Source organism: Tiliqua scincoides, chromosome 5 (assembly GCF_035046505.1).
Source record: "Tiliqua scincoides isolate rTilSci1 chromosome 5, rTilSci1.hap2, whole genome shotgun sequence".
NCBI lineage: Eukaryota > Metazoa > Chordata > Lepidosauria > Squamata > Scincidae > Tiliqua > Tiliqua scincoides.
The window spans coordinates 57,527,916-57,544,077 of record NC_089825.1 but is presented as its reverse complement, the minus strand read 5'-3'; the positions used below and the strand labels follow the sequence as shown (position 1 = coordinate 57,544,077).

Here is a 16,162-nt window from a genome sequence, read left to right as displayed (position 1 = left end):
TACTGTATTAAAAAGTGCATTTTATTTGCAGCTATCCAAGCACGAAAGTGTCCCTTGTATCTCCATAAAAAGACACAAATCATTTCTGGCAATGGGATACTGTAAAAGATCCACCAAGGGACACAGAGGCAGGGAAGGGGGATGTTAAAAGCAGAAGCTGATTCTTTTTACATGAGAAAAAAGGCAGTTCTGGTTCACAGTCAGGTCTTCAGCAAAGGGACCTTGGACTATCCCTTCCACCAGAAGAAACTGAGAACTTGCATTTGTGTTCATCATCGCTCATGTTTCAAGTTGGAGTCACTGCGTTCCACCAGAACCCCATTGCCATTTTTAGTCATATCCTTTTTGTTCCAATCCCTTTCTGTGTAAAATTCAGCCAACACCGGGCAATGGCTTGATGCTACTCCACCCCACGACCAGTTATCAGGTATCCAGGGGTTGGTAAGGCCTTCTCTCACAACTGCCCAATGACCTGTGTAAACAGACAATGCAAAGAACAAAGAGGAGCATAAACATTTGGCAGTGGGGGGGCAGAGAACACCAATAATGCAAGAAACCATTTGGCTGTTCAATTTTAACAAGGGAGTAGCTGATCTGGGATCACCTGATACTGCAATACTACTGAAATTAAATGGAAAATTACATAACTCAGCACCTGGAAAATTTTAAAAAAATAAAATTTCAAAAGTGGGAAATTAATTCCTTATCTGGGTTAAATCAAATCACCGCTGGGAAGACCTGTGTAAACTTTCTGAGGCTTCAAATGAAGAGAATGATACAAATAATCAAGTACAACATTAAAGAAATACACTTGTGACTACATCGTTGTCTCATCCTGGGCAGCTTAAAACCTTTCCTGGACGAGAATATTTCTAGACTTCATTAGAAATGCAAGCCCAATCCTATGCTGGCTCCTGCTGCGGTACAGGAATGCATGTGGTCACAGAAGTGACATAAAGCACACTGCAGCCACATGGAGGCCAGTGTGGTTGGTGGAGGGGCTTCTGCTAACACTGGAGCTGCACCCACTGACCAGGATAAGTACACTGCCAGGCAACAAGAAGGCAGGGGGAGGGTGCAATGGGGGTGGAGAGGGAGTGTTTTTTGGCAGGGGAAAGGTGGGGAGGAGGTTGGTTCAGGCCTGGGAAGGGGGCAGGGGCAGTGGAGGGGCAGCCCAAATCTGAGCTGCCCGGGGTGTGCGACTGCAGCGGCGTGGAGAACAGCTGCCGCCGCATCCTGCATGCCTCAGCCTGCCGCAGGCAGTGCCTCGGGAGAAGGGGACTTCTCCCTGGGTAAGAGAAGCAGCCCTGCAATGGGGCTACTCACTTAGTCGGTGGTAAAATAAAGGCATTCGTGTAGGGTGCCGAGCCCTACACAAACCCTACACAAGCAGACAGGATCCAGTGGAGCTGAGCTCTACCGGACCTGCCTCCTGCCTCCCCACTCCCTCCCCCGGCACACCTCCCTCCCGCCCTCTCTCTGCCCTCCCCACGCCTCCCCCTCCCCAGAATGCCTCCTCCCCGCCCCCTCCCCGCCCTCACTTACTGTGCTGCAGCTCAGCAGACCGTGAGACCACCGAGCAGCAGAGGACAGGCACCCACCCAGCACTAGCCCAGTGCCGGCCAGTGCTGGGCTATCACAGGTTTTCCGCCTGTACTGCTCAGGCTTTCCAAGCTCAGGATTGGGCTCGAAGTCTCCACTGCATCCTAACCCCATCTTGAGCCTGAAAGCCCAAAACAGGGCTACTCATTTCTGCACCAGCATGAGAATTGGTTCAGATCTGAGTAGCCCCATTGGGCAGACTGGGGCTCAACACCTTTGGCTGCCTCTTTGTCCCCATAGGATACCCCGTAGGATAAAGCCCCGTGGCCATAACAGCACTGCTTTACTGCAGTACAGGCAGCCCTATTAGGATTGTACGTTTCTAGCTCTCATGGTGGTAAAGGAAATATTGGAAAAAGTACACATACAAGTGTGTTGGAGAAATATATCTCTCCAACTGCTCAGGGAGATGGGGAAAATATGCCCTGGCAAACGTAATCAGATGAAGGTCCCTGCAGTGTGTCCACTGTGTCTTGGCTGCCGTAAATTTACTTAATAAGCAACAGCCAAGTTGCAAGGGGAATTATTTTCTTTTCTTTCCTGGCTACCGAGTTGGCAGTTCTCATTAACCACAAGCTACACAAGCGATGCTTGATGACATACTGACCCCAAACACCCACCTCCTCCAGAATGAAACAAAATCTTACCAGTGAAAACTTTTTTCAGGCTGCGACTGAGCCAGATGTTATCCAGTGACTTTGACCCCTGAGGGTTCTTTGTGCTGATGTTTGTGAATGTATTGGCAGGGACCAGATGGTGAAACTTTTCCTTCTTCAACAGGTCATAGTCGCTACTATCCGGGGCTTGACTGAAGTCTCCTAAAATGATCACATCTTTTTCTCCTACATTGAGGAACAAAAAAAAAGGTAAACATTAAAAATGGAAGGTTAAGTGACTGATTGCAGAGTATGTAAGGAAAGGAGGTTCTATTCCTCCCCATGACCTCGCTTCCAATTCTACCATCTATGGTTGCACAAAGGGCTTGGCTCTCCAAAATGTCTGGCTGTTCTTCCTTGCTGTCCCCATGTCCCCCTTCTGTGAACAGGAACATGGGTGCCACCATCTTGCCCTTGAATCCCGCCTCAAAATTACAGCTTGTTCAGAAGGTTTTTCACATAACCCCTTAAATCTCATTCCCAACTGTAATCCAGCATTTGCTCACCTTTATCCAACCTGACCCCACTTCCCATCGCCTTGTCTATTTTACCTCGTAAGGTTCCTGGAGGTGGTGACCTCTTGGCTTCATTATAAAACTTTATTAGTTGCCAGGTAGAGACACCTGGTACCAGGCACACTAGTTACACAGACTACATCAATAAAAGGTCAAAAGTGCTACTGACAATGCAGCAAATGGTCCCTCCACTTAACCTTTTAAACCTTTTAACCCTCCACTATGCCTTTTAAATAACTATGGACTTGGTTTAACAGCACAATCCTATGCATGTCTGCAGGGAAGTCAGTCCCTGGGTGTTCAATGGAGCTTACTCCCAGGCAAGTGTGTATTGTAGCCTTAGGGCACAATCCTACCCACTTTCCAGCACTGACATAAGGGCAATGCAGCTCCGAGGTAAGGGAACAAACACCCCCTTACTTTGAGGAGGCCTCCGTGAGTGCCACCCAACTGCAGGATGCCACATATGTCTCACTGGCACAGCTATGCCAGTGCTGGAAAGCTGCTTAGGATCTGGGCCTTAGTCTCTTCCTGTGACATTTTCCTGGCAGCAGAATCTGATGCATATCTACTCAGAAGTAAGTCTCATTAAAAACAATAGGACTTACTCCCAAGAAAATGTGTACAGAACTGCAGCTTTAGGTTATTAACTGTTCCACAGCTTAATACCGTGTTGTTTGTGATTTATGCTTCTTCTTCACTTTGATTTCCTGAAATAAATTCAAAAAGTTGACGGGATCCAAGCTATGTGAATGATCATGGAAGAATAAAGCCGTGCAAGGGGAGACTGAGATACAAACGGAATAGCAGAAAACAGCTCATATATGTTAATATAAAAATACCAAGCTGCTCTTTTGGACTACAAAATTGGGGAGAAGGTAAGTGGACAAGCAAATAATAAATTCGGGGAAAACTTGGCTTTCCACTGCCCATCACTTGAGAGCCATTGGAGCTGAATTGTTGTGATGCCACAACTTTCAGAAACATTCTAAGAGCTAGGAGGAGGAAGGGTCAGTATAGTAGGATAAGCAACCAAGGCTGAATTTTGCACACTGATTCCATATAAATAGTCAGACATTCAGCTGCAGTTCTTTAGTTGAAATTCTGGGTTGGATCTGCATTGCCACCTCCCTCTCAAACTTGGTACAGAAGGGAGAGGCAATGCATCATCCATTCTCACCACAAAGGCACAGTGTGTTTTGTAGGCTTCACCTCCCCCAATCTGGCAACAGAGGAAGGGCAGTACAATTTTGCATTGCCTCTTTCCCCTTCCAAAGATTGGCTCTGGGTTTAGGTGATGGTGGGGATCCTTCAGGGTCATAAGGGCAGGGGCTTTCTAGTAGTGCTGGAAAAAAATAACATTGTTTTATAAATGTTCTTAATCTTTATACAGTTAAATATCCTTGAAAGATCATTTTACGTCAATTTCCCTTAGATTACAAGAGACCATCTTTTCATGAATTCCTCTGTATAACTCCCATCTTTCCAGTTGCAACAGTCTGCTTGAATTTTTCATATGTAATCTGACTCTTTTTGGGGGGCATTATTTATCACTGACACCCTTTTTTGGCCAAGTTTCTTTATCTGTCCTCTGCACACCCATGTTACAAGCTACCAGATAACAAAATGATAATTTAAATAATGCTGATGCACTGATGAAGACCAGAGCCTCAAAACTGCGTGAAGGCCACAATGAACTCGCAAAGAATTCATGCCATTTCAGGTTGTTAAAAGTGAGAACAGAAATGGACTCCCTCGGCAGAAATGTTGATGTCATGCAAAAGCAGGTGGCCACATCCTACAGACTACAAATCACCTGTTTTAGCTGATATTTATCACAGTGTGAGAAGGAAATGTTTTAAAAATAGCCATGGTTGACTCATAAGACTGGAGTCACTATATAGCTTATGCAAACATTCAACCAGCAGAGGGAGCTCGTATTCAACAGCAAAGCCTCACCACCTTTTATCCAGGATTACTTGGAAACCTCTCTGCAGAAAGAGAGGGTCTCATGAGGCAGCTGCAAATATCTTCCAATTTCAACACTGATCAAAGACCCAAACTATTTAGAAGTAAAAAAAAAAAAAATCAGGAGATGCTTTGTGGAGAACCAACCTAATGTACCAAAGAGTAAGCTTTTGAGTTCTGCAGAAGTCAGCATCAGGTGAACAGTAAACAAAAGGATAGGGGCAGGGAAGAGGGGCTTTGTTTGGTGTGAGCTGTTTGAAAACTCCAAAGACAGAGTTTAGGCTGTGTGGTTTTGATTTTAAGAGACTCAGTAAGACTTTGTAAGATGTGAGGTGATCTCTATAAATGCAACAAGGCTGTTAAATGAAACGAACAGTACAAACATGAAACCCACAAGTTCCTTCCAAGGCAGGGATCAGGAATCTGATGTTGTTAACATTAGGGAATCAAGCAACATGAGTCCTGTAAGCATCACAAGGATGAGAACTAACACTGCCACAGCAATTTGGACAGGCGAGGGATATGCACCCGGCTGCATGTCTAGTTCCTACAGCCCACTGGCACCCACTGTATCAGGTTGGTCTTCCCAACTCTACCCAACTGCACCACTGAAAGGACAACTGCTTGACCAATACTGGTCAGGCAGCCTACATGGAAGGAATCAAGCAATATGAAGGCTCAAGGTACCCATTTTGTCCCATCATCCACATGTGTGCAAAAACAAGAACTCTGCCTCTCAGGACTGTGAAGCTTATGCAGTGCTGAGCCCCTGGAACTCAGCTCTCCTGAAAGAGTGATTAGGGTCCCAGTCTAAGGCCCAGAACAAGTTGGGCAACACTGTACTACCAGGACTAGCAGGAATCAGGGCTTCAAATACAGGATGGACGTGTGGCTTCTCTTTTCAGGGCACTGCTTAAGCTGAGCTCCATGGTATCCGATTGGCTCCTGATGCAATGTGGAGAAGATGGAACTGGACTGGTTCACAATAAGAGCCAGTGTAGCCTATGTGATAACCCTACCATCGGTATATCAAATTAGGGTATGCATTGCAGTGTATTGTATCCCCATGTGCTTTGCTTCAATGAGATGGATGGAAGATGTACACAGTAGCCAAAATGATTCGGGGTTACTGTGAAAGTGGCAAACAACCATGCTGGCCTCAGTTACAGAGCCACTAGACCTGAAACCCTAGGCATGCTGAGCGAGGAGGCCAAAGAAAGTCAAATAAGTTTATGGGCAAGATAGGAAAACTACTATGACCTTGCAGAGAAAGTGATAAGACCATTGCCTCCTGGACAATTGCACCCTGGTATTGGATATTTGTGTCTCTTCTTTTTGTGTTCTGGGCATTTGTGTCCCAATATATGTATATTTATATTAGATGTACTTCCAAACCTCCACTGCCTTGTGGTTACATCCAGTTATGGAAAAGGCTTCAGGAGTCAACCTCGAAGCAAAAACTGGAGCCAGAGCACCTGAGGCAGTTCATGGCTGAACACAGTCATGTTCTGGCAACTCCTGCGACGCCGCTGGAACCAACTGTATTGGCTTCTGCCTTTCCATTGGACCATTTCAGCGACGTGGAGAAGGGGGATTTGCTGCGTGGGTAACAGTCTATTCTCCATATCTACTTTACCCAGGCTTCACGCACTAGAGAGGACACTCTGTTCCAGAACACTATTCAGAGTGCGATACCATAGTCTTCCGAGACTGAAGGATGCCAACTCAATGTACTTCTTTATTTTTAAAATGGAAAAGTGGGGTTAGGGCTAGGCTAAGAGGCTTAGCATATATAACATGGGGTTTGTTGCCCAGTTATATTGGAATACAAATAACAGTGACACAAAAAAAACCCATATGCAAATGTCCAGGGATGCTAATGACCGGGACACATTTGACCAGGACATAAATACCCTAGTACTGATAGGAAATGTCCCTTTATACTATAATTCTATACAGGCTTACTAAGGAGTAAGTCTTACTGAAGCTGTGGGACATACTTCAGAGTAAATCTGCTTAGGCTACAGCTGCGAGTGTCACAGAACATAGTTGAGAGTGCTTCCATTTAAGCAGAAAGACAATGCTATTTTCAACTCCATTTGAACTGGGAAAAATCAATACTTGTCTAATGGAGAAAGGGAAAATCATTCCAGAACTAACTTTAAAACATCCATTTTCAAAAAGTGGGCTGGTGGGTGGGACACCACCCCAGGAAGTTTGCTCTTTTGAAAGAACTGATAAGTCTAAGTCAAGTCTGTGAAGCAAGCTGTGATTTATAGCAGGGTGATCCAGAGTCAGCAAAACAGTAACACTGAAACTCAAACAAAAAACAATGGGTTGTATGTTTGCTAGGTGTCCTCTCCACACGCCTCTCCCGAAACTGGAGAGGGGTGTTGATTCAGAATCTTTTAAGTCATTGACCTTGAAAAATTGAGCACAGTCATGCAACATTTATAGCATGCAACATTTTTAGCCTTTGTTAAACAGTAAACAAAGGGCAGGCAAGTGCATTCTGCCCCCCCACCCCCCAATAGAGGCCTGGTAACAATATTAACTATGCTGATATCACAGTGGCTTCAAAGGAATCTATCTGAATCTAACCCCCTAAGTGCCAGAACAAGAGGCAGAGATTAGCAATTGATCCAAGGATCTAGCTAACGTGCGGGCAGACTTGCCCATCTAAAACCGGACCAATTCCAGGAATCTACAGCTCTTCTATAGTACTTATAACAAACTTCAGCAAGATGTATTTTGTTTTTAGAATAAGCATCAGGTGATCAGACTATACTATCCAGATACATCTGGGTAGTATCTACAGCAGCGCCCCCCCTTCCAATGTCTTCATCCTGCCCTTTCCTGATACTCACTGAATTGATAGTTAATTAACTGATTTGCAGCGCAATCCTATCTTGTGCTGGAACAGGCCTGCACTGTATCCAGCACAAGATAGGGGCCCAAAGTGGCTCAGCTGGAGGTAAGGGGAAACTCTTATAAACAGTGGCTTAAAAGAGGAATGATCTAAAAATAATGAAAGCATGCTTGCTTTTTTCCCCTTTAGTATTACTACTTTTTTCCTCATATGCAATATATATGCAACTGACTAGGGCTATGCAGCCCATTACAACAGCAGGACACAGTTCTGTTGGCATAAATGGCCATATAGCATGCATCACGATGAAAGACACATAATACTGCTTTCTGCACTTCTAACTTTGGAAAACATCAAAATCCACCAAAAAAAAACCATTTTCTCCTATCTCTACCAGTAAGTTTAAAAGGGTTGACTGTTTGCTGTTTCCCTTGCAGCATCCTAGTGGCACTGAGAACGGAGCAGACAAGCCCCTGAGAGGGAGAGTGTGCGCCCATGCAAACTGTGCGCTCGTGCCCGCCAGAGAGCCAGGGAGACACTACTTGAGAACCTGGCGCCCTCCTTGATGTGTGTCTTCTGACTATGCTGAATGTCACATTACGTATGCACTTTCCAACTTAAAGCCATTTAGCGTATAATACCGTATAATAGCGTATAATTTAGTGTATAATACCGTTGAGAATTGATGTTGGTTTTAAAAATAAGCAGATGTAAACTCAGATGCTAGTGTTCATTCATTTTTAACTAGGCAGCCTGATGCTTCGGAAAAAAATGCTCTCACCTTTCAGTGTTTCCTGCAGAGTCTGTGCAAAAGCTGCTAATTTGTGGCTATCGTGGTTCTTCACAGCATTTTCTCCCACTGAGGGCAAAGGGGCCAGATGAAGATTAACCAGTGTTAGATCATGCATTCCAACCTAGACAGGTGCAAGCAACGTAACAAAGAAAGGATTAGCAGCTGAAAAGCGCACAAGGTTTCCATAGGACTGTCCATAAAGTGAATCACAGTTATAGGACAACTTGAAACCTCCGCCCTGCTCCTCCCATTGCAACATGTCCCTATAATAGAGATTTATCCTGAACTTTCCTCCCCAAGTATGTCACAGAAATCATGATATCTTCAGGATTCGTCTCAGTCCTATAACATATACAAGCACTGCCTGACTTACATAAGGTTTCAGTTCCAGACAACTTTACGCAAGCTGATTTGCATGTAAGTCAGAGCTCTTTCTGCAGGTGTGCAGCTCTGTGAAAGGGCTTGGGAAGAGAAAGTGAGTAGGTGGGTGAAACCAGAATAGAGGCAACGAGGACCTCTTGTTCTGAAAACAAAGTAGGACATGTATTCTGTTCCCTGCCCCAGCAGGATGGCACCTGATCCTGATAAATCATCTTTAAAGGCAGTAAGAGGCGGCAGTGGGGAAGAAGTGCTGATGGAGAAGGTTGATTCAATTGCTCAGGCAAATGCTTTTGCTTTCTTCCCCTTTGTAGAAGAAAATATGGCCCTCCTGCCTTTAAGAATATGACAAAATGCTGCTACACAATCCTCAGAGCACAGTGATCAGGCCCCCTGCCTTCCCAGTGGAAGAGAGAGCAAGGTAAAAAGGCCAAGGGCCAGATTGCTGTGCTCTGAGGATCCTGCAAGCTCCCTTCCTCCATACAGGCTGCTTGAAGGAAAGAGGAACGGTTGAGCATATTGGTAGTAATCCCAGCACGCTACACATTTCTGCTTTGTTTACAGAGCAGCAAGTGGCAGGTGCAGGTGGCTCCTCTGGCTCCTTCCAACAAGAGACATCAGAGATTTTACACATAGTCGAAATTGCAAAATTGAGGCGGTTACGGAGTGCCTGTAATGCCAGTTGAGACATTAAAGGAATGTTTTTTTATTGACATGACAATTTTTTACTGAAGATGAGTAATAACCAACTTAGAACGTTAGATTTATAGATTTTAACTTTAGGAGAATTAAGCAGAGCCAATGGTGCAATTAGTAATACTGGACTTGGATAGGGGAAACTCGGCTTCAAATTTCTCCAGCTACAAAGCTTACTCGGTGGTCTTGGGCGCTCTCTCTCTCTCTCACTCACTCTCTCTCTCAGTTGTGGACCCACCATTAGGCCCGATGGGGCAAGTGCCCCAGGCACAAGCTTCTAGGACCCCGCAGAAGCCTCTCTGAGGCTCCCGACGGGGTCTGAAACTGTGCTTTCTGTTTTCCAGATGCACAGTTTATAGCACTGGGGAACTTCAGAGAGGCTTCCCTGACATAGCCCTGGGCTGCACGAGGCTCCATGAGCCTCAGGTGAGGGGGGGTGGATTTTCACATGGGGGGCGGTGACAGCCCACAGGGGGCACCATTGCAAACCTAGGCACGGGGCTAGGGAGGTCCGCCACTACTGCTCTCTCTCTCTCTCTCTCTCTCTCTCTCATGTGCCTCTGAGGATTGTTATTAGGATAACATAACGTATGTATAACACATTTATAAATTTCCCCCTGATTTAAAATCCAAGTGCTTTTCAAAAGCAGTAACAAAAAATCATGCATGAAAACACTGGGAGTCACTTCAGATAGTGCATCTAAATGGGTCCTACCCACCTGTGATTAGGAATGTGACAGTGTGCATTCTACTCTCCCTGGCATTTCATTCACAATTGTGGGGGGGGGGGGGGAGTACAACTTGACCAAACCACCCTCTCAACTATAATTTAAATGCTTCAAGTACGTATGTGAGAGAGAGGAGTTTGTCCAGCCCGGCCCCACACACATGCCATAAGTGTTATGCACATACACATCCAGCTCCCTCTCCTGGCAGACCATTCCACTTTTCATTATGGTCAGGGGTTTGGACAAACCAGCCCATGTTCTCATTAGGAAATGTTCGTGAACAGGTCAAATTTGTTCACTTAAGACAAATATCAGCAATCTGCAATGCACCCAAAGGGACCCATACTGCACCCATACTGTTTCTGTCTAGCTCTTATACACTCATATGCTGCTACCAAGATGATCATCTGGCCTGGGTAAAGAGAAAGTGGCTCTCTGATTAACAGCCACTCATAGACCTTTGATCCATTTATTTGATGATAAACCTTTTCCTATCAAGTGTTATCAGGGCACATCTGATAATGGAATATACCCAGGAGATATAGCTATTTTATTTGGGCATTAAAACACTGAAGATGGAACTCTCATTAAACAACATTTGTGTCTGTAAATCTCAAAACAGTTTCCTGAGTTCTCAGCTCAGGAAAAGGAAGCCTCTCTAGAGCACCATTACCTTGAAGTGCGCAACATAAGGGTGAGGATATGCCTGCCTCCCATTGCCATTGGTGTGTGCATTCTCATGGAGAGCAGTGTCCTTCAACTCAATAGCTGCAGTGGTATCCCACAAGAAGCCAGAATACTCCACACTCTGAAGCAGGGAGACAAAAGGGAAAAGCAAGTAAGAAAAGACAGTTTGCAATTCAGATGCAATTCACTCAGGCTGTGCCTCCCACTTTAATTGGGGGCTGCCAAAACAGAGCAGAATTCAAAGTTTTGCTGTCTTCAGCTCTGGCTCAGGGACTCTATTCCAGGGCTGGATTTTGAACCTGGTCAGGTTCTGTGGTGTGCGTAAAAATGCTCTCAGAGATTGGTGGTGCTTTCAGCTGTATCAGTGACACTTATAATTAATTGGGGACACAAATCCCCCAAAATCCTTTGCATCTGCAATGCTTGTAATACCATCATATCCCACTTCCTTGGATTACTTTTTAAAAACAGGTGTTATATTGGCTCACCTACCTCCCAATAAAGAATTTTATTGCAAAACTTTTTTTGTAAGTAAGGGGGATTAGTTAATAAAGAATTAACTAAAGATACCAATTTTAGTGGCAAGTTCTATATTATTGTTAGACAATCAATGGTACTCAATGTATATAATTATTATAATTATATAATAAAAATAATTATATTATTATAACAATATAAAATATTACTATGCTATCTGTGCACATGGCATTTTCCAAAGAGTGAGAAGACCGGTCCTTCTCACATTTTTCTCCCCTTTACTTACAAAAAAGTTATGCAATAAAATTCTTTATTATCTAACATTCCTTGCAATAACATGGATGTGATAACTATGAAATTCCAAAGTGTTGTTAGATTTTAGTCCGTTAGTCTAGAAATTCACTTTGTTTATTCATCTTGGTACCTTGTTCATAAAATGGTTGGCAACCTTCAGTTTCGAAAGACTATGGTATAAGCCTACAGCACCCGGTATTCCCAGGCGGTCTTCCATCCAAGTACTAACCAGGCCTGACCCTGCTTAGCTTCTGAGATCAGACAAGATTGGGCACAGCAGCAATAATTTTTATGGATTAACAACCCAATCCTGAGCTGCCCAATATGTGGGGCTGCAGCAGCGCCGAAAATGGCTGCCACTGCATCTAACATGCCCCAGGCAGCTACCTTCTCAGGAGAAGGGGACTTTCATCCCCTTCGCCCGGATTAGGCAAGTAGCCACACAGTGGGGCTGACCCCCAAGGGTCAGCGTAGAATTTAGAGCTTCCATGTTGGGCGGGCAGCCCAACACAGAAGCTCAGGATCCAGTGGAGCTAAGCTCCACCAGTCCCACCTCTCCTCCGGCCCGCTCCCTCCCCTGGCAGGGCCTTCTCCTCACCCCCCCCCCACACCCCCCATCTACCTCTCTGCTGTCTGGCAGTCCGTGTGACTGCCAAGTGGCAGAGCTCCAGTGCTCCACTGGCACCGGCCAACGCTGGGTTAGAACCGAAGCTCCACGGGCTCTGACGGCTGCAAACATGCCTTATGACACATTTGCAACAGTGCAAGCCGGTGGTGAGCTGGTGTGCACTGCACAGGATTGGGCCCTCAATCTATTATGTGACTGGATTGTCACCAAGAAGGCTTATGCTGAGACAGGTGTGGGACAAAGCAAGAACTAAATGTATCATCCATAAAATACTTTGCATCTGTGCAAAACCAAATTTGTGTGACAGTGCATATAATTGCAATGAGGTTGCACCTTCATCGTTCTTCGGAAATAAGTTTTTCTCAAAGAAATTCCACATGCATACCATAGATTTACATTGCTACTGAGTATCTCTTTACCCTTGGGAAATGTTTTAATCAGAATTTTCAGGCAATCAATACATGCACCCTCTCAAGCCATTGGCTTGATAGTTTCAAAACGCATAAATAAATATCCTAGAGGAAAATATTACACACATAGGCACTTTGTATAGGAAAAAAAAGCATTTCAGTGAAATGCTTCATCTTCCTGGTCTAAAACCTGCTGCAGTTGGGAGGGAGGGGGGAAAAATATTCCAAAATCAATAACAAAGTCTAGGGGAAAGTCAGTTCTGAGATGTCGGCTCCAAGCAGCAGAGAACAGCGGCCCTTAATGAAACAGTGCAAAAGGCTGTAATTCCAGCTAGTGTGACCGCGTCCTTGGCTGGACAAAAAGGAAAACAAACACTTTGCAAAAGGTCAAGTTGTTTGGACAAGTATACCTTCTGTGGCTGGCCTGGAGGCTTCTCCGAAACAATCCCCTTCCAGCATCCTCGAGGGCCCTTCCACTTGCGGATGTTGGGCAGAGTCGGCTGGTTTAATTCCATACAAAACTGCAAAAGGACCAAAAAGAGGAAAAGCACACAAATATTACACTGGCACATTCTGATCCTGAAAGTTTTTTGTGATGGTTGTTTTACCATTGGTAAATGGTAATGGTATTCTGAGTTTCTGAAGCAGATTTGGTTGGCTGCTTCTTTTATAGAACTTCTCAGCAACGGAGGACTGCCAAGCTGTTGATCAGAATCGTTTTAGAATGGAATTCTCAGGGCTGTATACTAAGAAAGTGAGTCCTGACCTAGCACCACTGAATTCTATGGAGACAACTTAGCCATTGCTATGTTAAGTCTCATTAATTTCAATGGGACTGACAGCCCAATCCACATAGCCTATAGCATGCAGCACAGCTGACAGAGAGTGTACCACAGAGAGGGTGTGATGGTGGGGGTCAGATGGCCCAGGAGAGGAAAGTAAACAACTTTTTTACTTACCTCAATGTAAGCCTCCTGGCCTCCAACGAGTCTCCTTGGACCTATGCCGGTGATTTAGCTGGCATAAGTCCAAGGAGAGTCAGGTAGTGTGTCAGTCCAGGAAAAGGGGGATAGGATCTTAGTATCTGTCACTGCCGCCAAGATCAGCCCCTCCTGCCCTCAGCTTGGCCCACACCCTGCCCCGAACTGCCCATGACCCTTTCCTGTTATGCTCCCCCCACTGACTTATCAGTAGCAGCGTGGGATGGAGGAGGTTCAGCAGGCCACTGTTGCCCACACGCAGCCTCCAGATGTTTGCCCTGGTGGCCGTAGCCTTCAGAATGATGGAGCAACTTTTGTGCCATTGTTTCAGAACTTACGCTGATTTTGTGCCATCGTTCCAGGACTTACGCCAATGGAAGATCCTGGATAGAACTGGGTTGCCCAGTTGCAACTCCATACACCCTTACAAGGGAGTAAGTTACACTGAACTCATTGGAACTTACTTTTGAGTAAACACACATAGGATTGCACTTGTGTGTTGCCCTCCTGACTAACATCCTTGGGATACAACCTACAAGTGCAAGTCCTCCAGGATCAGCTAGTGATGTACTATACAGAGCTGACCTTCCGCCTGCCTTCCTGGCAGGGTATCCATACCATCATTTTCTTAAGCTTGATGCCCATGAGCAGGCTTATATTGGAACAAGCTTATCAATTTGCATTCACATAACTATTATTCTGACAGCACCGTCATGTTGGTTTATGGTGTGACATAACAAAAAAGAACAAACATCCTAGATCCAGGGAGGCTCAGATTTTTCACCCCTCCTATCCTATGATTCTATGTACTCTTTCCACTTTCAAAAGAGTAGCCCAGGTTCCAAAATCTCCTTGGAGAGATAACACAGAGACATATTTTAGCACTTGTATCATTGCGTATTCTGGAGCTCCTGGGATCTGCATTTTTATGGTGGAGCCAGCCTTGGAGCGATACCCAGCATCAACTTGGCCCAGAAGCATCCCTCTTATATATATATCTTATATATAGTATATAGTACAGCGAACAAAAGAAACACATTTGAGATAGGGTAGCTCCATTGTACGCTGTAATAAGAAATGCACTTATCTTTACGGCACAGGTGCCTGGAACAGCAAGCCAGAATACAAACTGAGAAGTATTTGACAGGGCTAATGTTTTTTTAAAAAGCAATCTATCACTACTAAGTAGAACACCTGCAATCTCCTGTGCCAAAGATCTTGGAATGAACAACAGGGTGGGCTTTTCTTTCCCTTACAAAGAGATTGATTTGCTCAAATAAAGGGGATAGAACAAAAGATTACTTTCCAGTCCCTCTAAAAGAAAACATCCTTGCTGATTGAAGAGTATCAAAGAGAAATGACAGTGTTGCTGACCAGCTGCTGGCTTGGACAGACAGCAATTTCCAAACAGAAGAAGAACCTTGTTTTCAAAACCCATTTCAGGGGGGAAAAAATCACACATAGCATTCATCTTCTCAGGGCCTACCTAGAGTCACCAGGATCCATAACTAAATCCATAAATATTATTACTACTACTAATAGCAGTATTAATAATAACAACGCAAGTCCATGTTCTTCAACCCACGTTTCTTGAGGGCTAAAGGCTGCAGTGCAGCAGGCAGAAGATACTCCTCCACTGGCCAGGTAAAGGCAAACGGCCAGACTCCTAGTACTTATTCCAGATTTGGAAAATCCAGGGGCTTCACACTACCTGCCAATCTTGGGACTGATAATGCACAAACTGTGTTCCCTGATGGGGATCTGGAGGCCAGAGCACACAAAGTCTCACAACCAAATCCCATCTCCCAGTTATGCCGCTGGAACAAGCATTCCAGTGGTGTAACACATTTTCCAGTTATTGCAAACATGACATGCCTAGCTGCTGTCACAAGCTGCAAGTGGCTGGATTTGCACAGCGACAGACCAAGGTTATGCCCCCCCACTGCAGGTAAAGTGCACAGGGGTTGGAGGAAGGCACGGGGGAGGTGGAACAGGAGGAAATAGGGATGGGAGGAGGGTAGATTGGGTCCAGGAAGGCGGTGGGCTTGCGGCAGGGGCACCTGCTGAATCATAACCGCCTTCCTGAGCCCAATTCCCTTTCACAGGTCCACACAAACTTGTGCCAGACATATTGCTGGCACATGCCCAAGTTGGCCTAATGGGGTCAGCAGGGACTTACCCCACCACCACCAAGGAGGCCTCCAGAGGCTAACCCCCCTCCCCCCCGGGATTCAGCAGATACCACACTGGTACCGCTGCATCACCATGTGGGGAGTTAGGTAGGATTGGGCTGCCTGCTAGCTGTCTAGGCTAGGTGCCAGCTTCAAACCACATGGTCTCTGGTTTAAGAGAGCAAAAAGAGCAAGAAAGGATGCAGACAGAGGACACTACTAGCCTTTCAAGATGGACTGGCTCCCCAAAAGCAAACAGCATGTTGCCCTTGGAAATTAAACCCCTACCAGTTGTTATTCTCAGTCAGCT

At 45.2% G+C, this 16,162-nt stretch overlaps 1 protein-coding gene across 1 annotated transcript in view; it reads right to left on the bottom strand.

Annotated features, from left to right (window-relative positions):
* Window positions 1-16,162, bottom strand: part of EEPD1 (endonuclease/exonuclease/phosphatase family domain containing 1) — a 62,792-nt gene continuing 46,630 nt past the window's right edge. The window contains exons 3-7 of the mRNA XM_066628194.1: window positions 13,112-13,222; window positions 10,879-11,013; window positions 8,392-8,524; window positions 2,250-2,444; window positions 1-472 (exon numbers count right to left, since the gene is read on the bottom strand). Of these exons, the coding sequence (XP_066484291.1) occupies window positions 273-472; window positions 2,250-2,444; window positions 8,392-8,524; window positions 10,879-11,013; window positions 13,112-13,222 (774 nt within the window). The 3' untranslated portion in view covers window positions 1-272. The remainder of the gene's footprint in view (window positions 473-2,249; window positions 2,445-8,391; window positions 8,525-10,878; window positions 11,014-13,111; window positions 13,223-16,162) is intronic.